The 23,279-nt window shown below is 49.9% G+C and overlaps 1 protein-coding gene across 1 annotated transcript; it reads left to right on the top strand.

Moving 5' to 3' along the window:
* Positions 1-909: 909 nt before the first annotated feature.
* Positions 910-22,346, top strand: LOC122385398. Its single transcript, XM_043373641.1, has 5 exons — positions 910-1,512; positions 4,041-4,172; positions 4,552-4,699; positions 4,911-5,055; positions 20,438-22,346. Exons 1-5 carry the CDS (start codon positions 1,158-1,160, stop codon positions 20,549-20,551), a joined length of 894 nt encoding a protein of 297 aa, XP_043229576.1. The 5' UTR covers positions 910-1,157; the 3' UTR covers positions 20,552-22,346.
* The last annotated feature ends 933 nt before the right edge of the window (positions 22,347-23,279 follow it).

A 23,279-nucleotide genomic window follows, 5' to 3' on the forward strand; every position in this document is an offset into this window, starting at 1 on the left:
ATAATAGGTAATTATATTGTGAATTATATTGTGACCCACGACCCCTAATTTGGGGTAGACAAGCTGCACCCAAAGGTTCCTGGCCTCATGAAAAGTTGTGGCCTGTGGGGCACCGCCCCCACGGCCGCAGAGTTGTGGGGGCAAGCTTCCCCCACTGCCCCCTCCCCCGGTTCCCGCGCCTATGCATGAATCTATGAAATTATGTTGGTAGATTTCCGATTTCGATTCCTCCAGCTGGGGGGGGGGGTCAAATACATTGCGAGTCCCCCCCCCAGCCGAAAAGCTGGAGGGGCTCAGCCCCCGTTAGCCCCCGGTTCACGCGCCACTGCTACATAATTTATCTCAATATGGTAGGATCGAATCCACCCGCAGCACAAGCCTCAACATCTGCTCATTTCTCAGTCTTATGCCACCGGGTGCCCATGTCTTTCGCAGATTAGCGATGAATCACCCCTTATCGATGTCAGCTCTCAATGTGCATTGCTAGCAATTTATATGCGAATCCCAAGCGCTCGATGCCGTCGGCTTCTTGGAATACCATAATCGATTGAGCCGTGCCGCCAGCGGCGACCCGAGAATAACCCCGAGGGTCAGGAGCAATGTAACTTTTCGTGTCACAGGGCCAGACTAAGCTCTGATTCTGAAACGATGATGGGCGGGCCGGCTGAACCGTGTTTACGTTTCACTGAATTCGCAGAAATTTTGAAGATTTCGACGTCTAAGCACAGGCACTTCTAGGTAATGTGCCGCTCACGCCGGGCGAGTGTAATTGGCCGCTCGCCAGCGGCGCATGCCGCGTCACCTGCCCGCCAGGCGCCAGCCAGCCAGGCGGCTGGGCCGGGCGATTGTGACGTCACGCCTAGCAACCAGGTGAGCTGATCGTAAACAAAAGAACTCTCCGTTGCTATGAGCAGCTGGCCCTGTAAACGTGGCTGGTGCGTGGTTGAGTGAGGTGCGCTAGATAGTGTACTGCGCTTTGAAATGCTTTTGTGATACCGAAGTGGGGCCGTATAATGTGACAGTGAGATTCTAGTAGGGCTGAGCCGACCCGGATGTGTGGAATCGATTTATCGTGCTTCTTCGTCTCGAACCATGACGGTTTCGTCCGGTTCTTGACGTTTGGTGCCGGCTTTTTTGTCGTGCACCTTTGGTGAATTATGAGTGGTAAGCGCAAGCCATCCACAGCATCGAATAACGCTTCGAGTGATGAGGAGGACGTGGGACGGACGGCAGACAGCAAACATGACACTTCAGACACTGGCTATGAATCAGTGGGCTCACCTGGGAGCGTCAGCACCATCAGCGTCTGCAGCGAGCAAGCGCTGGAGGAGTTGCGCGCTTCCCAGCCTCCTCCAGGGTCAGGCCTATGGCCAGGTGCTCGGGAAACCTCTGGTGCTCGACCGAAGACGCAGCCGAAGAAGAAGAAGAACCAGGTGGCACTGTGTGAGCAGGCGGAAGTCAGCGACGACCACGAGTCTGTTCTCTTGACCCCTAAAAGTCGGTACAAACGAGGTGAGTCGAAGTGCGTTGGGTTCTCCCTTCTCCGTCTCGTCTCCGTCTCCGTTTCTGTCTCCGTTTCCGTCTCCTTTTCCGTTTCCGTCTCCGCCTCCGTCTCTCTCTCTCTCTCTCTCTCTCTCTCTCTCTCTCTCTCTCTCTCTCTCTCTCTCTCTCTCTCTCTCTCTCTCTCTCTCTATCTCTCTCTCTCTCTCTCGCTCTCGCTCTCTCTCCTCTCTCTTTCTCTCTTCTCTGTCCTTTTTACATTGTCTCTTATTTCTCTTCTCCATCCCCATTTCATGCTCTTGCTATCTTTCTCTCCTTCTTCCGCTTCCACTACCCTACTTCCCGTATAATTCTCCTCGCCTAACCCTTCCCTTTCATCACTGTAATCCTCCCAACGAATCTCCCTCTCTTTCTCACCTTTCCTCCTTCCTTCTTTCTCTCCCTTTCGTCCTTCCACCTCTTTCAGCATCCTCTTCTCAATTCTCGTTTGTAAGTCTTGCTGTATATTTTTTCATCGTTAGCGTTGTGAGCGGCGAGCGCTCCTTCAGGTTACGTGGCCTGAAGTCATATTCTGGCTATCAGATACAGCACACTTACCTTGGATTGGACATCAACAGGACACAGAATAAGCAGAATGTAATATAATAACGATCCATCCGTTAGTAAATGTTCCTTTGGAGGGCTGCCTGATGGTGATTAGAAATCGAGAAGGCCTATCAGCTGCCAGCCACAATAGACAGGCCGGACAATCGTGTGTTTTGTGGGCGTGTCTGTTTATCGGTCTGTCTGTTTGTCAGCATACCTGGCTGTCGGTCTGTCTATCAGTTTGTCAGTTAGTCAGTCAGTCTGTCTTTCTCAGCTCTGTCGCTGCTCATTGTTCAGAGCATTTTCTCAGTTGACTTGCCATAGCGACTGAACGGGTCCACATTAGTTTGTGCGATTACAATGCTTAAACCGGTGCTATATTGAGCAATTTTGAATAATCTTAGCATTTTTTTGAACTATTGTGCATATAACACGTTCTATATAATTTATATAATCTGGTAAGGTGACATTTTGGAAATGTGATATCGAATGAAGAGACGTCCGCGGAGTTCACTGAATTCAACGGCCGTGGAAAAGTATAATTCATCTGAAGATGGGAATGTCTGTCTCAGTCTCGTCTCACTGCTTTTGATACCGGTGAGAAGCTTAGGGCGCCCGTCATACGTGTACCTAGCTAGATTTTGGAAACGGCAAGACAATGACAGCCTCTGATGGCGCTCCATCACAAACTTTGACCGAGTTGGGATGATGGATGAACTTGTCAAAATGGGCCCTTCAGACAACGTCGTGTCCCGAGTCTGGAACCCAAGTATAGCGGTATTGGCACACACATGGACTGGACTGCTAGGTATCCAATTTAGGGCTGGTACGGCTAGTTAATCGTTCCAGTCTATTTGTACGAGCAACGTGACCCAGCTACAATTTGCATGACAGACTCGGTCCCTTTACATAACAAAATGTCACCGTGCACGCGACCTCCGATCCCCAGGGAGCGCTTGTTGTTGGTTCTGAGTCAGCAATGGGACTTTGCTAACAGCCATGCACTACGCAGCAGAAAGGAGCCGCTGCAGTGTCCCGCCGCGCAGTAGCCCTGAATGGCAAATTACCGTTATATAAGGTCACCCAGGCATTCTCGATTTCTCGACTTTCCATGAATCATTTCTCTCGCTACCAGCAATCCCCGAATTCACGCCAATGCGTGGGGTTGTCAGCGGTGCGCTGTAAAATTACACCCATCAGCACTGTCCGGCGCAGAGACGCCCGGAGTCCCGCTGGCGTCGGGTCCTGCCCCAGCTGCAGCGTCCCGTGCTTCCGGCCCTCTCGGCGCCCGTCCGCCCGCGGACCGGCCGGACCGCCTCACCTGGCCGGACAGTTTGTCGCCGCGTGCCGTGCCGCCGCGCAGGGGTCGATAGTCGCCGCCGAGCTCGCATGTGATGCCGGTTATTGTCCGGCCGCCGATACAGTGCCCCGCTGCACCCCCCCCCCCCCACATCGCGCCGTGCACTCGGGGAGGGGGACGCCGCTGAAATATGACAAACACGCGCGAGCGTGTCCAATGTCAGGATCAATCGGCACGGTACGCCGTCAGCTCTCGGCTCCATCACTGCAAACCATCGGTGAAAATGGCAATAAATCGGGGCTCGGGCTGATGAGTGAAACTTTCATCGCCCCAGAATGCGGATGTTGATCGACCGGGGTGCATTAATAACATTCCATGTTTACGTGTGTCGTTTTCTGACCGTAGGTGGGCCGCCGGTGTTTCTAACCGCGCGTAGGCCGCTCGCTGGTGTCTTTGTATTGAGTGACTAGCTGGACGTGTCTTTGACTGTGCGGTGGCCTCAGGTGTTTCTGTGTCGACCTCCGGTGTTTCTAGCTGTGTGATGGTTGAGTTGACCCACCAGTGCCTCTGACCGTGCGTAGGCCGCTGGTGTCTCTGCCTGTGTTGGTCGCCGGCGCTCCTCCCCGCTGATTTCCCTGTCGGTGTTTCTGCGCAGAGCCGCTGCCGATGAAGCTGAGGGCGCTGCCGCAGTCGTTCTGGCAGCAACCCAACACCAACAGCACGGCTCCGAGCAGCGCCGCCCTGCCGCCGCTGGTCACCACGGCCAGGGACTCGCAGGACCTCAGCGGTGAGTGTGGGGGCGGCCAGGTGGACTGCGGTGGGTCGCAGTCGGCGGGGCTCAGCTCGGTAAAACCAAGAGCTGTTTTCGTTTGCCATAGCTATATGCACTGCTGCTCGATGCCCCGCTAGCTTTCTGCATTGACGCCCCCGTTTCCAGATCTCCCAGGTCGGGTCTGTACTCTGTACGGTAACGTCCGCTCTCCTCGGTCGCCGACGCCCCGCTCTACCCAATGCATTGACGCCCCACTGTCCTCGGTCGCTGACGCCTCGCTCTGTCCCGTGTGCTGACGCCCGCTCCCCCCGGTCGCTGACGCCCGCTCTGACCGGAGTGCCCTGGTGTGTTTGTGCTCTGTACGGTAACGCCCGCTCTGCCCGGTCGCCGGCAGACGTGCGGCCCATCACTCCGCCGGACCGCTCGGACCGCGAGCGTACCCGCAGCCTCACCGTCGGCAACACGGACCTGCTGTTCTCGCTGTTCGACGGCGTGGACCCGAGCGTTCAGCGGCGCCGCGTGGCCATCGTCAAACGCGGCAGGTCAGCAGAAGTCGAGGCGACAGACATGAGGGCAGACGGTGGAGTAGACACATGTTATAACGAGCTTATTCTCAACTAAAAAAGAAAAACTGCAAAACCAGCTGCTAATTCTCAGGTGATTTGTTTTTGTGTACACGGGTGTAGGTACCTAATTTCGTCCCACGCATACATCTGCCCCACGCTGACACCGTCCGTCCCGTGTTTTCGGCAGGCCGAAGAAGGTGACGTCCACGCTGCCGCGCGTCTCTCTGGATGACGACCCGTACATGTCGAGCGCTGCGTCCGACCCCATCCTTCCGCTGTTGCCGGAGCGAACCAGCCAGCCGGGCACGCCGGCCGCCGGCCGCGGCACGCAGGTCAGTACAGATTACAACAAACAGAGGTACCGGGCCAGTACAGACAGAGGTACCGGGCCAGTACAGACTACAGAGTACAACAGACAGAGGTACCGGAACAGTACAGACTGAGGTACTGGACCAGGCAGCCGGGCACGCCGGCCGCCGGCCGCGGCACGCAGGTCAGTACAGACAGACCACAGACAGTACCACAGACAGTACCACAGACAGACAGAGGTACCGGAACAGTACAGACTGAGGTACTGGACCAGGCAGCCGGGCACGCCGGCCGCCGGCCGCGGCACGCAGGTCAGTACAGACAGAGGTACTGTATCAGGTCAGTACGGACAGACAGAGGTACCGGAACAGTACAGACTGAGGTACCGGACCAGCCAGCCGGGCACGCTAGCCGCCGGCCGCGGCACGCAGGTCAGTACAGACAGAGGTACTGTATCAGGTCAGTACGGACAGACTGAGGTACCGGACCAGCCAGCCGGGCACGCCGGCCGCCGGCCGGGGCACGCAGGTCAGTACAGACAGACCACAGACAGACCACAAACAGTACCACAGACAGACAGAGATACCGGGCCAGCCACCGCCGACCGCCGGCCGCGGCACGCAGGTCAGTACAGAGTACAGACGGAGGTACCGGGCCAGCCACCGCCGGCCGGGGCACGCAGGTCAGTACAGAGTACAGAGTACAGACAGAGGTACCGGGCCAGTACAGATAGAGGTACCGGACCAGCCAGCCGGGCACGCCGGCCGCCGGCCGCGGCACGCAGGTCAGTACAGATTACAACAAACAGAGGTACGGGAACAGTACAGTACAGCAGAGGTACCGGATCAACAGTACAGACTGAGGTACTGGACCAGGCAGCCGGGCACGCCGGCCGCCGGCCGCGGCACGCAGGTCAGTACAGAGTGGTACCGGGCCAGCCACCGCCGGCCGCGGCACATAGGCCAGTAAACAGAGTAAGCCGAATCGTGTGAGTCCCCATCTGTCCCCTCATCACTGCCCGACAGCGCGATCTGGTCACGTGACAGGCCGTCGCGCGGTGCGACCTCTCTGTTGGCGGGCTCCGGACTGGTCATTAGTGGTGTCTGTTCTGCCGCCGCCTGCAACGCCCACCGTCACGCCACGGAGACCGCTGGTGGGACGGGCCCGAACGTCTGGAATTCTGGACCGATCGGAGACCCAGCGCCCATCACACACGCTGTGGTCCTGGAGCCCACAGCGTGTGCATTACCGTGTGTCTGCATTACCGGTAGCGGTACCGACGGGGTGTACCCCGCACTGTCAGTCTGTCTGCAACATTGGTAGTTGGTACATACGTACCGACACGGTGTACCCTGCGCTGTCTGTCTGTCTGCGACATTGGTACCGACACGGTGTACTCCACACCACACTGTCTGTCTGTCTGCGACATTGGTACCGACACGGTGTGCTCCCACCCCGCGGTACTACTCCGCTCTGTCGGTGTGTCATCGGTACCGGTACCGGCACGGTGTGTTCCCGCGGTACCCCGCACTGGCGATATGTCGGTAGCACCAGGTGCTGATCCAGGGTGACTGACCCCCGTGTGGCGTGCGGTGCCGATCGTACCGGCCGGAAGCAGCGCCCACCCCCACCCGTGCCCCCGTCAGTACGTCTGTCAGTGCGCCTACCAGCCGACCGGCTGGCCCGTGCTCTGAGCGCAGGTGGTGTCACCGCCACTGCCAAGGCCGATCAGCTGCCGGTGAACGGGCGGGCGCCGGCTCGGCAAGCTGGGCTGGTTCTGTGGTTCATTGTGCGGGTGCTGGTACGAACAGCTGGGTTCTTATTAGTGATGTCATTTTCCAAAAAATGTCTGACCGATACCGACCGAAACCAAAATTTGGGAAAAATTTCCGACCAAATACCGACCGATAACATCCCAAGCCAAAATTTGACCGAAATTTGACCGAAATTCTATTTGCTATTACTCTAGGGGAGAACGGGGTTAATTGTAACATTTTTTGCATTTTATCATCTGGTGCAAACACGTTTGCAGATATAAAACTCTTTCTTTTATTTTCAGAAACTATGATGTTTTGTCTTTAAAATGTTGTTAAAACATTTCCGAAATAACTTATTTTTGGGGTCAAAATTGTTGTCCGAAAAAGTCAATTCATCTGTTACAATTCCCCCCAGATACGGGGTCAAAAGTAACACCACCCGGGGACAATTGTAACATGCTAATTTACAGGCTACAGCGACACAATTTTTCCCAAAACTTTGATTTAACAAAAGTATTGAACACTTGTTCATCTTCCCAGACTTGGTAGAGACGGTTCTTCTCAGGAAAAAGGCTTAAAACCTCGCATTTATACAGGGGTTGGATGGACCTCCTCTCCCTCGGTTTTTCGCAAATAAATCACGTAAAAAGCTGCCGATTGCGACAAAACTTACAGTTCTCTTAATTCTAGCAATGTTTCATCTCCCTTGAAACTTTGACGACTTTGACATAGTGGCCACTGACCTATAACCTGTTACATTTGACCCCTGCAAAAATGTTACAATTGTCCCCGTCGCGCCTTGACATATTTTAGACGAAACTGGCGCATAAAGATTTTGCATGTACAGCATTTAATGCTTTCAATTTATGGGCAACAAGCCTGCCAACGCTTACACAAAGTCTGAAGTCGATATCTTTTCAATGGCGGGAATGAGCTAATCAAATATAACGGTATAAAAATTTACAAAATGCACTCAAAAACACATTACTGTGCACAGCCATCGACATACCCGGCACTTTCGCTTCATACTCCGTTGGGAAAGGCAGTATAGAATTACGCATTTTCAGTCTTAACATCAGCTCATTCTATTGGTAACTTTATGAATTATTAACACTGTTACAATTGCCCCGTGTTACATTTGACCCCGCTCTCCCCTACCCCAAAATTAAAATATTTGGTAAATTCTGATGGAAAATAATGGGAAATGACATTTCAGTCCAAGTTCAGTCAATTCTTAGCCCCTGCAAGATACGTTTTGTGGTAGAAGTTACATTGCTGAGGGTAGCAACACATGGACCTCAGCATTTCACAGATTTGGTTAATTAGAATTGTCAAGAATCTACTGTGGTCTATGTAAGGAAGAATGCTCATTCATGTTGAAAAGGCACGATCAATTAGTAAGTCAAATGGTTGGTAATAGGTATGTTCATGACAACATTCCCTAGGAGAAAAGGCGGAATCAAAACACCACAAAACACATCAAAACTGCTTTGAAACTTGCCTTGAGTCTTGAGATGTGGTCTGAGATACTCTAAAAAGAATTTGACACTGAAAATCCAGCTGAAAAGGCAGGTATTAGGTAGCTCTGAGCATGAATTTTGTCCCAAAAATGAAATGAAAATTCATTAAACAGGCACTTTGTCTTATCTCTTGTTTGTCTTATCTTTACAAGAAAACAAAATATGCAGACAAAATTAATACGAAGTGGCGCCAAAGTGGCGCAAAAAGTAATAGAAGAACCAAGGATTGACTTTTAAGATCCTCTCTTCCCTAACGAAAAGATGTATGATGATGACGTAATATTTATTGATATGCCCTTTTGGTCGAATTATTGAAGGGAAATTAATTTTCTTTTAGTGAGTTACACTCACAATGTTGATTTCATTAGAATTCAATATCGTGCTGGATCATTTACATCAATAAAATAATTCACGAGGCAGCATGTAACAATCCAAAACTTTTTTTGCAGCAACTTAATCAGCTGGTTTAAAGTCTCTGTTATGGCGCATCTGTTTCGAAATCCTTCCTTGTGTTTGGAATGTGGAAGATTCCAGGGCGGTGTTTCACGGGACGCTGCTACCACGCTGCTATCAAATTGCGCGAGCTGACGTCACACTTGTGGTAGTGTTGGAGCAATGGGCCTGTTGATGTTTCCATGGAAACCCAATTTGACACGTGTAAAAGCAGCGTGCTGCTATCACCGGTGAAACAGGGCCCAGAAATCGGACATGGGCCGAATCTGTAGTTTTTTGTCAAGATTCCTATGTTTTTGTGTTGTTGTCATCTATATTTCAAACATTTGGTTGGTACCTGCAATATTTAAGGAGAATGTGGAATAGTATACACATGTGAAATGTAAATGTGATCACTGCTAAGTGCTAAGTGCTAACTGTCCAGTCTTCAGAAACACATTTCAGTAATTCAAGTTATTTTTGTCCTTGCATTTTTGATGACTGTATAATGATTTGTAGGCAATACTTCTTTGATTACAGGCAGGGGCGTCGCCACGGATTTTTGAGTGGGGGGGGGGGGGGGGTCGGGTTTCTAGTCTTCACCCGATGGGTAGGGGTGTTTTTTTTGCCACACTTCCCAGTTTTGTGCGTGCGTATGTGTGTGTGTGTGCGTGTGTAACAAATGCGCGCCGACCAAATTTGGTATAACCTATTAGGTAGGTATACCTACCTACATCACTTGCGTAAAAATTATCACTGGTCACTTAAGGTCGCCATGTCAAGTTCACTGTTCAGTTATACGGTATACCTCTATAAAAACTTTCCCCTCTCGCCATTCTTGTAGCTTTTCTCCCATAACTTCGAAATTTGGTAGACTGTAGTGTAAAGGTACCTAATGTATGGGGTTATACGTGTCAACAATTCATGATTCTAACTGAGGATTTACATCTATGATGTGAAGGCAGGTCAAATACGTGACCTCATCATTAGAAAATAATGAGAAATTAGAAAAAGCACGAGTGCCTCCTGCTTTGAAAAAGTTCGTCAGAAACGCAAAATATCTTTGGAGCCATGACAAATCAGCTCATCATTGCCAGGGACAGGGTACAACTTATGGCGAGTGATGACTCGAAAGGTCATTAGTGGAAATGTCCATCGATGGCCACCAGCTTTTTTTTCCTACAACTTTTGACGAAGACGCGGTAGAGCGATGACAGCACCTGGAAGGTGTTCACTGTTCAGCTCAACAACACGGATCCATTCATATGCAGCAGGAGGTCCTTTTTCGATCAGGACATAACGTTGACCTGAGGTCGTTTTAACGTTAATTCTGAATGGTCAAATTTTAACTCATGTGACGCGTCTCAAAGAGATCAAGACGGTGGTGACAAGACAACATATGTACATACCATACAAATTCACGGAATCGAAAGTTATTGCAAAGCAGATGTTTCGGCAGAATCTGTCCAGTTAGCTGTTTGCCTTCTTATGGGGGAATATTTGTTTCTGGTCCCTAAAAAGCTGTTTCTAGCACCTAATTGCTGATCAGCCCCAAAATGCTTATTCGACCCTAAAATCTGAATCTGGCACCTAATTGCTTCCACACAGCCTAAAGTTGCCAGATCGTCTAGTTGAACTCCGTATTTGCTGTTTGCTGATTCAGCACCAAAACCAAAACATCCAGCACCTATTTTATTCCACGTTTGCCTACCTAATACGCGTAATCTTCCTGATTTTATGTATCCTAACAACATGAACGTTGCATTCGGTGATGTCAAGTGCCATTTTTGCCAGTGGAGATAATGGTTAATGCCATTTCTAGCCAAAAGAGAACCACTAGCCAGCTATGGTGCAGCATAGCAAGACGCTCCTATACCAGCCCGCTATGTAGAGACTAGAGATTATTGCACCCTCAGCCATTTTAACGTGAAAAGTTTGGATCCGTCACTTCCAGCCAGGCTCTCAGGTCATAAACTGGAGTAAAGCAAAATCTCAACTCTGAACAGACATGCCACTCAACTGGCCCTCTTTTCAATATTATTAGCTTTCTGCAATCATCGTCTGACTCCATCTCGATCAAACGCAGCATCCGGTTTCTACAGGGGCGTTTGACTGACCGGCCACACAATAACCAAAAACAAAATCAAAGCTTCATGCACACATATGACATAAGTAAGAAACGGATGAAAAAGGCACAACCACGGCACAACTCTGCGCGGCAAACAACGGATAATGTCCCACGCAAGATCCCGCGTTTCTTCAGCGGCCTTGAACGGAATGAAAACATTACATTTCTTTTTTGGAGCTATTTGATGACGTCAAAAAAATACAATACCCGTTTTAATGGTCAAAATGGAGACAATTACTCACAAAAATGTTTCCCTTTAAGCATTACAAATAAATACTTTCAAATATTTAAATGACATTGTTTTTTCAAACAAATCAATATTATTTGCTTACTTAAACGTCATATACAATGCTGAGATCACTACGGGGCTGTCTTAGAGTGTAGCTGCACTGGCAACCTTTAGGCTAGACTCCAGGGGTCATTATACCAGAACAACATGATTCTACCAGCCAGTAGTTCATTTTTCTACTAGATTGGTGCTACGCTCAGCATTTAGGTGCCAGATTCAGAAAAAAGAGTAAGGCGTACCGATGAATAGGTGCCAGAAACAGCTAATTAAGGTCATTTTCCATTATTGGTGTTGGTATCCACCAAATAGGTGCTGAGGACCAATTTTGGGGCGAGTCAGCTTTTAGGTGCCAGAAATAGCTTTTCTGGGACGCAATTAAATGGCGTCCCTTCTTATGGGCCAAACATAGACCTGAGATGAAATCTAACGCGAAGCTAGCGAAAGAGCGTTAAAAGAGCTATCGAATAGTTTTCTGCTTCACTGTAGCCCTTCTATTGGTGGTTTCCCAGTCGCTAACGTATAACGTATACTAAACTAACGCTGAGGCATGCTTTCGACCCCTGATCGATCTACAGGTTTGCGGAAAAAAAGAGCATGCTGCCCGTGACGAGAGAAAGCCGATGATACCCATTTACAAGTTTTCGGGTCATCTCAGGACTCAGGTCATCGCCAATAAGTAGAGAAACTCGGGACCTGCTAGAACTTAACGAATGTAAGTTGTGATGGTTTTTCGAGGTTCTGATTACGAATGTTATCTTAGTTTGAACGAAGATGATGACTCCATGCATTTGGGGTAGATCAGGTCAGGTCAGATCGACCAGTACCTAATAGTGGATGACCACCACCGATTGCTTCCTAGCATGCTATATGAATAAGCAACACAACTACTTCTTAAATGTTTAGATGGGCGCTTAAGTTCAAAATCAGCTCCAAAAACTACCCTTATATCAATTAAAAGCACGTTATGAAAAAGTGAACTAAGGTCATCTTTATTTGAATCAGGGATATCGATTTATTTTAAGTAGGTGATTAACTCGAGCGCACCGGAAGTTTTGTTGCAATCGGCTCCTTTTTGCGCGACTTCTTTGCGAAAGCCCGAGACGGTTCCATCTGACTCCCTTTCCCCTACATGTGCACTGTACAGCTAGTTGTGACGGTAGCCATGGGGCTGAGGCTAGTTTGTAGTTTTGTAATTAGGTACTGATCCGACGAATCGACTGCGACCATTTTTTTTTAAACGATCAGACGAACGCTCGGGGCAGTTTTGGCGCGTTCAATCCTTTGAGGGATAAAAAGGTACTAGGATGGATGCTACTTAAAAACATTGTTGTGCTGGTGTTCCCCGCCCACAGCTAATTGACCTTTAGGTAATTGGCTAATTGGCTTTAGGGAGCTCTTGAAGCGATTTTGAATCTGATGTATTTGTTGGTGTTGCTGACGCCTGCTTCACTGACATAAAAGCTAAAAAAGCATACTCAGCATCGCAAAAAGTGGGGGGGTCGACACCCCCAGTTTTCAAGAGTGGGGGGGTCACGACCCCCCGACCCCCCCGTCGGCGACGCCCCTGATTACAGGTGAAATTTTAACAGTTAGACTGGAATAGAGTTTCAAAATTGTGTGTACTTGTGTTGCCAACTGAGTCAAAATCAGCCTGCTTGTAGTTGTGGTTGGACAATGGTGATGGGTGGCTGCTCACTGCTGCCTGCTGGGTGGGATGGCTAATGAAGCTGCCAAAATGTGGCATTTGGCATTTGGGGAAAATTTTGCAACTCTATCATTAACATCCCAATAAATTTCATTTTAACTAGGCAAAAATGGAATACTTTCTCTTTTTGAAAATGGTTTCACTGGCAGGGTGACCGAAAGTGTCCGATTTTTGGGGGGCCTGACCGACCGATTACCAAATCGGTCAGCATATCTTTTCGGTAACCGAAATTTTCGGTAACCGATTGACACCACTAGTTCTTATCATGTTCTGTACATACAGGCACAGGTTCTACGACTGACTGCTGAGCCGTCAGCACCGGCCGTGATGCCGCTGAGTTGATGTGGTGCCTCCACAGCTCTGAAAAAGACATATCTCTGGAGAAGTAAAGCTCGAGATAATGAAAGACATTGTCTGTACTCTAATGAGAACTGTGTAAGGTGAACACTGATCTCTAATCATCACGACTTATGCCCTTTGACGTCACTCAATGGGATCCCCGTCGCCAACGGTACTCTGTCAGTGTCGACAGTACGTCGATCGACCGATAGGGCTGCCCTGCCCCTGTCCTGCTCAGGCGGACGGGCGCAACCGACGCTGGTTAGCAATTAATGCACGACTGTGGTCATTAACCGGTAGGTATGCGGAATGATTGGCCGGTAGGTGTGCGGAATGATCGGTCAGTTGGCATGCGCGGTCGGTATATCGGTCGGTCGGTCGGTGCGTCGGTCGATTGGTCCGTCCGTTGGTATGTTGGTCGCCTCGGTCGATTAGTGAGTCGATCCGTCCGTCAGTCCGTCAGTCGGTCGGTCCGTCGGTCTGTCTGTTTGTTTGCTGGCTGGTCAGGACGGTCAGTCAGTCGGATTGCTGACCAGAATGATTGACTGAAAGCATGTTGAATTCGATAGCATGGCTAGTTGTCTGGCTGCCTGGCTATCTGGTTGGATAGGCATTGTGACTGGTCGGTTAGCTGCAGGTGCCTGTCTGATTGCTGTTAGTCAGTGTGTTGGCTGGTCGGCCGGCCGGCTGGGCTGCCGTCTCGTTGCTCTCTGATCTGCGGGCCGGCTGGGTCTGGTGGCTCGCTAGCGCTACTGCCTGGTCTGTCGGTCTGTCGTTAGGTCCGTGTGATCACGGTGTTCCTCTCCGGTCCGTGTCCAGCGGTACCATTACCGGGCTGATGATTGGGCAGTTTCGGTACCTACACGCCCGTCGATGGCCGCAGCTCGAGGGACCGCGCCCCGTGCTACCATTGACCGTGCTCCTGTATAAATAGTGCAGCAGCAGCGGCGGCAGTCGGCGCCCCTCCCCGGTCCGTGAGGAGGCCGCGGGTCGCTACATCGAGCTGTCTCTGCCCGGCCGGGGTCGCCGGCCGCCTCTAGTATCGAGCACGCTGCCTGAGCTCCTCGGTAGAGCCGCGAGACTCGTGCTCCTTCGGGCTTTTGAGTGTTGAGCTGCTCGGATGAGTCATGCGTCCCGCGCTGGTGAATCATACGCCGCACTGTGGGGACTTGGCCCCTCCTAGCACGACTTTACTCCTGCGGCGGTACGCCGCAGTCAGCTGACCGCCGCGGCGCCGGGCAGCGCGGCGGAGCACTGGGAGCCACGCGACATCTTCTGCTTTGATGTCTCGTAGTAGCTGTTTGGGCAAAATTGGGCAAAAGATAAGAGCTGATTCCAATGCAGAATTTATGGGAGAATATTTTGATATGTGTTTCCACACGTAACTCCTGCGGCGGTACGCCGCAGTCAGCTGACCGCCACGGCGCCGGGCAGCGCGGCGGAGCGCTGGGAGCCACGCGACATCTTCTGCTTTGATGCCTCGTAGTAGCTGTTGGGGCAAAATTGGGCAAAAGATAAGAGTTGATTCCAATGCAGAATTTATGGGAGAATATTTTGATATGTGTTTCCACACGTAACACCGCGTAACTCACTTTGTAAGGCTATGATTTGCCGAGTCAAATCTCCGAGACGAGTGGCATATTAACAGTTTTTGTATTTCATTCAAAAATCATACCTTTGGATTATTTTTCGAAATTTTTATGCATATGCTCGTATTCCTCATTAAATACAGATTATAAAAACATGTCGCAACATCGAATTGGTGCTTGATTAAACGAGTGAGCAGGCGTTCCCTTGTCACGTAATTTTTCGCCTTATCTTAGGTGCACGGTGCTAGTGAGCTCAACCCTTCACTTTGTGACGTATTTTGATGTATAAGTCATCATTTATAAAGCGATTTAAGGTCGGATTCGGATACACTGGACAATTCTGCGTAGAAAGAATATAAATAAAGTGGAAATCAAAATACTCGTATTTGCCACTTTGTCGTGCTAGGATCGCAAAAGTCCCCACGGCGCGCCGGCTCAGACGGCGAGGGTGGAGACTGGAGGTGTACGAGATGGCCCTCAGCGAGAGAGGTCTGCTGGACGATGAACAGGGAGATAGGATGGATCGAAACTTTATTAATCCGGTTCGACTATGCTACAATGATAAGATCGGGTGTTTCCGCTACCTTAGTGTTGGGACCTGCGACTGGCTCGCGATCAGCGCGACGAGTTTTGAGAACGATCGATGATCATTTTCGTGACCAGCAGTCTGCTGAACGATATCGTGCGACATTTTTGGGTGACACTGAGCATGAAGGATCAGTTTAACCCGCGCCCCAGTGGCGGTCTCAGCCAACTTCGCCCTAGTGAGGGGGGGCATATGTTACCACCCCCCTCTAACTCAAAAACTAAGAGGGCTAGAAAGACGCGGTAAAAAGCAGTCAATAGCTCTCAATGCGTACGTTTGAAAGTATTTCGGTCATTTTTCACCTTAAAGCAATATTGGGGTCACCAGAGGTCATCAAAGGTCAAAATTTGCCAATTGTCATTATATTTTTCAGAAAACATGCCGCTATCTCAGGAACTATGGTAGCTAGAAAAACGCATGGAACAGCAAACGATAGCTTTTGAACTCTTCTTTTGAAAAGGTCATTATCAATATTGACCCCAGGTCAACAGTTTAGCCTCCAGAGGGCAAAAACTCCAAAAATAGCTGTTTTTACGAAAAGTGTTTTTCGACAATTACTTTCGACTACAAAAAGCCACGACATTTCTATTGCCATAATCGTGTTCCTCTCGCCGAGACGCGTCGAATGAACTATAATTTGACCTTGAAAGGTCAACTTGAAACTTTGACCTCAGGTCAAGGTCATGACCTGACCGGAAAAGGTCATGTTGCATATCAGTCGATGCGTCTCAACAAGAAAAACACAATGAGACCATCCCCAGCGTTCTATCTCTTTCCAATCGCGAGTTATTGGCAAAAAACTGTTTGTAGCCTCAAGTGACCTCGGATGACCTGTCTAGAGGCTATCAGCAAAAATGACACCTTGGTCATCACGAGTGGACTACATCATTGTGATTCTGAAATATTTAGACTGTTCCGATGCGTACACACGGATCTAGAGGCATTTTCATTTTTCTCCATTGACTTGTAATGGAAAGGTCACGCCACTGACCTGACCTTAGGTCACGGATATAAAAAATCCGAGATATACAAATTGTAGGCGCCCATAACAGCATGCAATCCACCAAGTTTCAAACCTTTCTGACAAACACTGCAGGCTGGACATGATTGCAAACTTTTTTTTAGGCTTGGTCAGTTAACTTGACCTGGTGACCTGACCTGACATGACCTGGGGTCAAAAATTTCACACATTGTCCAAAATTGATGTACAAAAAGCTATGCCAAGCGGCGCGGCGCTACGCGCCGCGGTTTTTTATTTATACGCAAAAAACGCGACAGGGTGGTAACATATGCCCCCCCCCCACTGGGGCGAAGGTTAAAAGGCGACCTCCGGGAGCTTAACATTGAGTTGGATAGTTCCTAAATAGCTGCTACCCCCCGGGTGGTCCACACTGAGACAGTCTACAGTGTCGAGACGATCTCCGACACAATCAGCTCTCGTTGAGCAGCTCAGTTTCTGATGTTGTCAAGCCGGCCGGTGACCGATCGGCTCTCTGTCCGTTGAGCAGCCCAGTCTCTAGTGTTGCCGCCCCGGCCGGTGACTGATCTGAGCAGTCTATAGTGTTGTCGTCCCGGCCGCCGACCGATCAGGTGTTTCAGTCCAATGTCGCCCCGGCCTCCGACAACGATCGGTAGCGTCGGTAACGAGTCGGTGGCATGGCCGCCGACGACCGTCGATCACGACAACACCGGATTAGCGGGGGTGCTGTCGGAGCCCGCGCAGCGGCAGAGGGGGAGGGGAGAGCCGCCGGGGTGTAGTGGGGAGCGAACCGGGCGACTCGCCGCTGGCAGGTGGTTCGATAGATAGTCTGGGGCCCGACCTGTGGGACACTGCAACACGTATATTTATAGTAAATCCATGAATGGCAAATGCGTAGTGTGACACTGTGCAGCCTGATATTTTGATGCAGGGACAATGCGGTTACGTACCACTGAAGTTCTAGGATACACGTGATCGTCTGGAGCGCAGGCGAATTATGTACCAGAGTTCTGAGTACCTGAGCATATGAGTTCGTCAGTTCACTGACCCATCATTTTCACTCGTGCTGCATGAAAGTGTACCTATGTATGGCTAGCCCATCGACTGTATGTACATACCTAGACCAGGGCCAAGAACACCTACTCTGTTTGCAAGTACTACAAGCCATTCCTGAACCAGCGTAGTATTGATTTTCGTGCTCAGTAGCAGTATACCTGTTTGACTTCGCGCAAACCTGACCTGGATACGGAACAGGGCTCTGCTCCTCAGCCGTTAGCATGTCGTTACGAAAGCGAAGCGGCATACCACTATCGTCAGATGGGGGCTTACGGCTGCAGTGTCATGCATGTCACAGTTTATTGTATCTTTACGATTGTCGGGCTCACTTCAATTCACTGAAAACTAAAATGATTCCGGGGGGGGGGGTGATATTAGGAGAATGGTCTAAAACGAAACCCCAATTATTCCCGTAATATACTTTAAGTAGCACCTTTTTGGCCTTAGATACCCCCAATATCCCAACATTATTACCCTAATATGCCTGTTGGATGGCTAAGTGGAATCAAAATGATTATCTGGTTATGCCTCCATTATTCTTACGAAATGCCTAGTGTATTCCCCCTGATTCTCCTCTATGCCCCTTTGATGCCCCCTAGCATAGTTCGGATGCTCCGTTTAAACCCGATCTATGCTCCTTTGATGCTATCTATATACCCCATTGATGCTCCTTTGATGCTTGCTCTAAACCCCATTGATGCTCCTTTGATGCTCTCTATATACCCCATTGATGCTCCTTTGATGCTCTCTACATACCCCATTGATGCTCTCTATATACCCCATTGATGCTGATTTGATGCTCTCTATACACCACATTGATGATCCTTTGATGCTCTCTATGTATATACCCCATTGATGCTTCGTTCCGCAGTGGCGGATCAAGGGATGGGCTCGCGGGGTCATGCTATTCCTCGTGAGATGCCCATGAGATACCTAGCGCACTGATTTCTTTACCCACACAAGGGTAAGAGACGCCATTTATGTAACCACCTTCGCCCTTCCTCTGAATTTCCTGGATCCGCCCATGTCATCGACGCTCAGCCACACCAACAGCAACCACGATACGCTTGTATGTATGAGAAAAACGTACTGTATTGATTGGAAAGACAACTGCCTCTGCATTCATTTAAAAATCTCAGCTTCCTAGTTGCCAAGAGACATTCAATTTGCACTATCCATATTAAACATACGTCACGCACACGCCTCATATAACAAATGCCATATCACATGTTGAGATCCAGGCTGTAAAAAAACACATGACACACGAGAAGCGCCGCTGGCTCTTCTACGATGACCGTTCCCTCTTACGAAGGAGTCGCAAAACAACCGGTGCCCCTTCAAATGGCGTGGTTTTTCCCACCTTTGCTACACAACGAAAGTTGAGCGTGTGGCTCCTACAAGTTCCCCCTCCCTGACCTCAAGAAAGTCCGACAACGTAGCCCAGGGGCTGACACAGGATGTCAACAGGCCCGCCCATGCCGCTTGTGACCGTGACCCCTTTCCCTGTGGGGCGGGCCATCACGTCCGTCTCCATCATCTCCGTCCATCACTCCGTCTCCACTCCGCCCCTGGGCTTACCTCACTGCGCGGGCACACTTTGCTGTCAGCACCGACAGATTTTTCAGCGCGTCCGCCGTCGCTGTTGACTCTGCAGGCAGCCCCATGATGTCGTGGACGATAAACCACATCGTGGAGCGCGATGCACGGGACACTTTCTGGTTGAAGACGTAGTGGGCAGCCCCGAAGAGAAGGAGTGCCTCTTCAAGGCACTGGGCGCTGGTCACCACTGTTTCTTCGACCACGATATCGAAACATTTCATCGTCATATGAGTTCCTGCTAAGGATGGTACTCACCCTCAATAAGGCTCAATTCCAGCCTAAAAATGGCACCACTCGCAGTCGCAACCACACAGCACCCAACACCGCTATTCACTGATCACCGGAAATGGCGGAGAAAAATGGCGGACCTTTGGCGCGTTCCTGATGCTTCCAACGAAGAATCATTGAGGAATAATATGGTTCTACTCGGGTGATATCAAGAGTATTTTGAAAGAATCAGGCAAAGGAAGCATAACAGAAGAATATGAAAGCATCTCAAGGGAATATGAGCCTCCCTGTGATTCCGGCAAGATACCCTCTGGGCAATGAAAGGGTATATTGCAAGAATAGATAGAGAATCATAAAGGCATAACTATCAGCGACTGGGGTATCAACAGCATCTTATGCGCACGGAATCATGCAGAATCATTTGGGGTATCAATGGCATAATATGGTTCTCACAGGGTGATATCAAGAGCTTATTAAGAGAATCAATAATTCATGGAGGACGGGGGAATATCATGGGAATATGAAGCCAATTGCGATTCCATGAATATACCCCATAGGTATAATGAAGAGATCAAAAGGGAATAATTGGGGTATAGACTTCAATGATCAGGGCATCAGGAGATTCATTTTGGTTTTCAGTGTTAATAGTTCTCATTCCCAATGCGTTAGCTAGCCTTTTCCGTGTCTTCTCGCTCGCCTTGCCGTGTGTATAAAGTAATTTTGAGCAATGAGGTTTTTAATTGCCACAACGTCGCGCCGTCTGCCGTGACCGGAGAGCCGAAGCGACGTAAGAGCTGTTCTTGTACTTAACTCTCTGTATCATGGTGTAACAATGGACTCTGTGGTGACGGATCCAGAGTGCCGTGTCCTGCGGTAGATTTGAGATTCTCTCCATGGTGACTAACCCATACTGCCGTGTCCTGCGGGCAGCTTCTCGCCGTGGTGACTGACCCAGTCCTGTGTCTCCCTGTCCTCAGATTCTCTCGGTGGTGTGGTGTTTAGTGACTGACATAGTCCCGTATCCCCTTGTCCTCAGATTATCTCGGTTGTGTGGTGTTTAGTGACTGACATAGTCCCGTGTCCCCTGTCCTCAGATTATCTCGGTGATGTTGTGTCAGTCCCGTGTCCCCCTGTCCTCAGAATCTCTCGGTGGTGTGGTATTTAGTGACTGACCCAGTGTTCTGTCCCCTGTCCTCAGATTCTCTCGGTGGTGCAGATCCCCGGCGGCGGCCGAGAGACCATCTGCCTGCCCTCACTGAGCGTCGAACACAACTACTCCAGTGTCCTGTCGCAGCTGGTGATGAAGCTCTGAGCACCGCGTCAGTCGGCTGATAATCACCGGAGTGTGACGTCACGTCACTCAGAGGTGACGTCACACCGACCGGAGCTGGGGTGGCGAGCGAGTCGCGAGTGTGTGTGAGCTGAGCCGGTGAGGTACTTAGTGAGTTTGTGTGAGCTGAGCTGGCGAGGGACTCAGTGAGTTTGTGTGAGCTGAGCTGGCGAGTGGCTCAGCTGTGCACTGGGTCCTGTGCGGTGTGAACTGTGCTTTACGAATCCAGATCAGTCAGTTGTGATCTGTGCGATGTGCCCTTTGCGTGAGTTTCGTGTGTGCTGTTGCGTGTGTGTATTTATCAGATCCGTCCAGCCCGGAGGACTAAGGCCCTATCGAATCCGTCCATATCGAATATCAAGTGTTATGTGCAAGTACAAACGTGATCGCTGTAAATAGGATGAGATGCGAGCCATATTTTCAGAGCGCACTGTCGGTAATCGAGCCGTCCGCCGGAGATTTGTGGCTCAAAAAACTCTATTTTGTAAGACATCTCGACGTGACGGTGCGTGTGCTTTGTGGAGAGCGTTGAATATGCTATTTAAGCTCCCGTCGCGGTAGTGGGTAGTCATTAGAGTAGATCTGTTTCACCGGCCTGCACTTAGATGTGAGACAGTTTTTCACCCGCACCAATGGCATGGATCTCTCACATGTAGCGGTTTGCATGTTGTCACAAATATTTTTTTTTCCGGTCAAACTTTATGCTGTAAGATGAGTGCTCTTTCAGTTTGTCTTTTTCCACAAAACAGCCAAAATTCGTGGTAGTTCTGAAAGATCTAGTCATGATAAAGATATGTCCTCTTTTACAATATGTGATCTAGTCATCACCCATGATGTGAGCTGTACTTATTAAATATATGTTTTTAATATAAATCTGATTCAGATTAAGGTTTATCTGAGCTAAATCATTTTAATTTATTGTCCGTATTCTCTACACATCTGAGAAGTATGACATGGACAGCAAGGTGTAATCGTTGCTCACTTTAGTCCAGGTGTCGTATTTACAGATTATCCTCGGCTCCTGGCTCAGTAACGGATCTCTTTCGCATGTCGCCCGTCCGTCCATGCTCGTCTTACAGTGAGATACCGCCTTACGTGTTGATCAGTAGCCGCCAATGTTCCGTCAATGTTCAGTGCAACCACACGATCACGCCCAGCCTAGAATCCGTCAATGTCCAGCGCTACCAAACGATCCCGTCCAGCCACTAGCCCGTCAATGTCCAGTGCTGTCAAACGATCCCGTCCAGCCACTAGCCCGTCAAATGTCCTCTATCAAACGATCCCGTCCAACGAATGCCTGCGTAATGTTTGTACCGCACCCCTCGTTGTATCTGGTGACGTGAGGCTGGCGACGGGAGCTCGCTGAGCCATGGGACACCCGCCTCCGTCCCTTCACCCACACAGACACGTCCCCTCTTCCGTCTCCTCACACACATACACTACCATCGTGCCGCAGGCATCTGCACTCTGCAGTCCATACCAGCACGGCTTCTTTTCGAGTTTGTTTACGCTAGTCTCCGCTCCGCACAGAAGCCTCGCACGTTTGTTACGTCGAGCGTTTTGTTGCGCGCTATTTTCTGCGCTCGTCGCCGGTCTGATTTACCGTCTGCTGTTTTGTCGGGGCGTGTGAGCCTGGTGGAGGTGTCTGACTGGTACAGACGCCGATCATCGCGGCTGTGTCAGAGACAGAGGGCGTCGGCCGGCTCCTACGCCGTCTGCCGGCGCTGCGCCGCCCGCCGGGTACGGCCCGTCACCCCGGTACAGTACCGCCCGCCGGGTACGGCCCGTCACCCCGGTACGGTACCGCCCGCCGGGTACGGCCCGCCGGGTACGGTACCGCCCGCCGGGTACGGCCCGTCACCCCGGTATACGGCGGCGCCGTGTCGGACGGACGGCGCAGGGAGCCGGGACAGGGCGACTCCGGCCGGCTACGGCCCGTAGCGGCCCGGAGACGCTGCGATCGGACGCAGACGGATTATGGCCGCACTATCAGTGAGCGTTCGGTGATTCGTTCGTGATCACCAGCCAATGTTATGTTGCTTTTGCGCCGTTTTGTATCTCCGGTTGGTGTTTGTCGTGGAGGAAATATAAGCATTTCACTATGTTGTGCTTTTTTCAACACATTTTCAAGGAATCTAACATTTAGTGCATCTGTAGGTGGGGCGTTCCATGACAGATCGACCAAGCCATAACACCCTACCTCTCAGATTTTGATGAAATTGCGTCTAGGGGGTTATCTGTACCGTAGATTCTTAATCTCCTATTTTCAGCGTTATACTACAAACAGTTTACGAGTTATAGCCAGTGGCATTTTTCAAAATGCACAGAGTAACCCTCTTCTTGACTCACATTATATAAAGATATGGTCTGTAACTTACATTAATATGTATATCATTGAAATTCTCATTGACTGAAGAAAAATAATCAATCAAAATATTTTGAAAATTTTCAAAATCTCAACAATTTTTTAATTAATACATTTTTTATTTTTTATTTTCAAAATGTGGCCATTAAATTTTTGCCAAAAAGATTATGCCAAAAGATGCCTCTGGATATGAAAATTAGATGTACAAAAATTTGGAGAGGTGTTTTGCCTTGAACTTTTTATATAATTTTTTATTTACGGCAATATTAACACGAGCAGTGGAAGGGGGATTTCGCCCACCCCTCCTGTTTTTCGCCAATAACTCGCGCCGCAAACATAATATTA

Source organism: Amphibalanus amphitrite, unplaced genomic scaffold (genome assembly GCF_019059575.1).
Source record: "Amphibalanus amphitrite isolate SeventyFive unplaced genomic scaffold, NRLGWU_Aamphi_draft 000218F_arrow, whole genome shotgun sequence".
In the NCBI taxonomy this organism is placed as follows: Eukaryota; Metazoa; Arthropoda; class Thecostraca; order Balanomorpha; family Balanidae; genus Amphibalanus; species Amphibalanus amphitrite.

Excerpts from the sequence above, each read along its gene's own strand:
- LOC122385398 (XM_043373641.1), top strand. The coding sequence starts at position 1,158 with ATGAGTGGTAAGCGCAAGCCATCCACAGCATCGAATAACGCTTCGAGT. Across the intron at positions 1,513-4,040 it reads TAAAAGTCGGTACAAACGAG|AGCCGCTGCCGATGAAGCTG; the intron begins GTGAGTCGAAGT and ends GTTTCTGCGCAG. Across the intron at positions 5,056-20,437 it reads CCGCCGGCCGCGGCACGCAG|ATTCTCTCGGTGGTGCAGAT; the intron begins GTCAGTACAGAT and ends CCCTGTCCTCAG.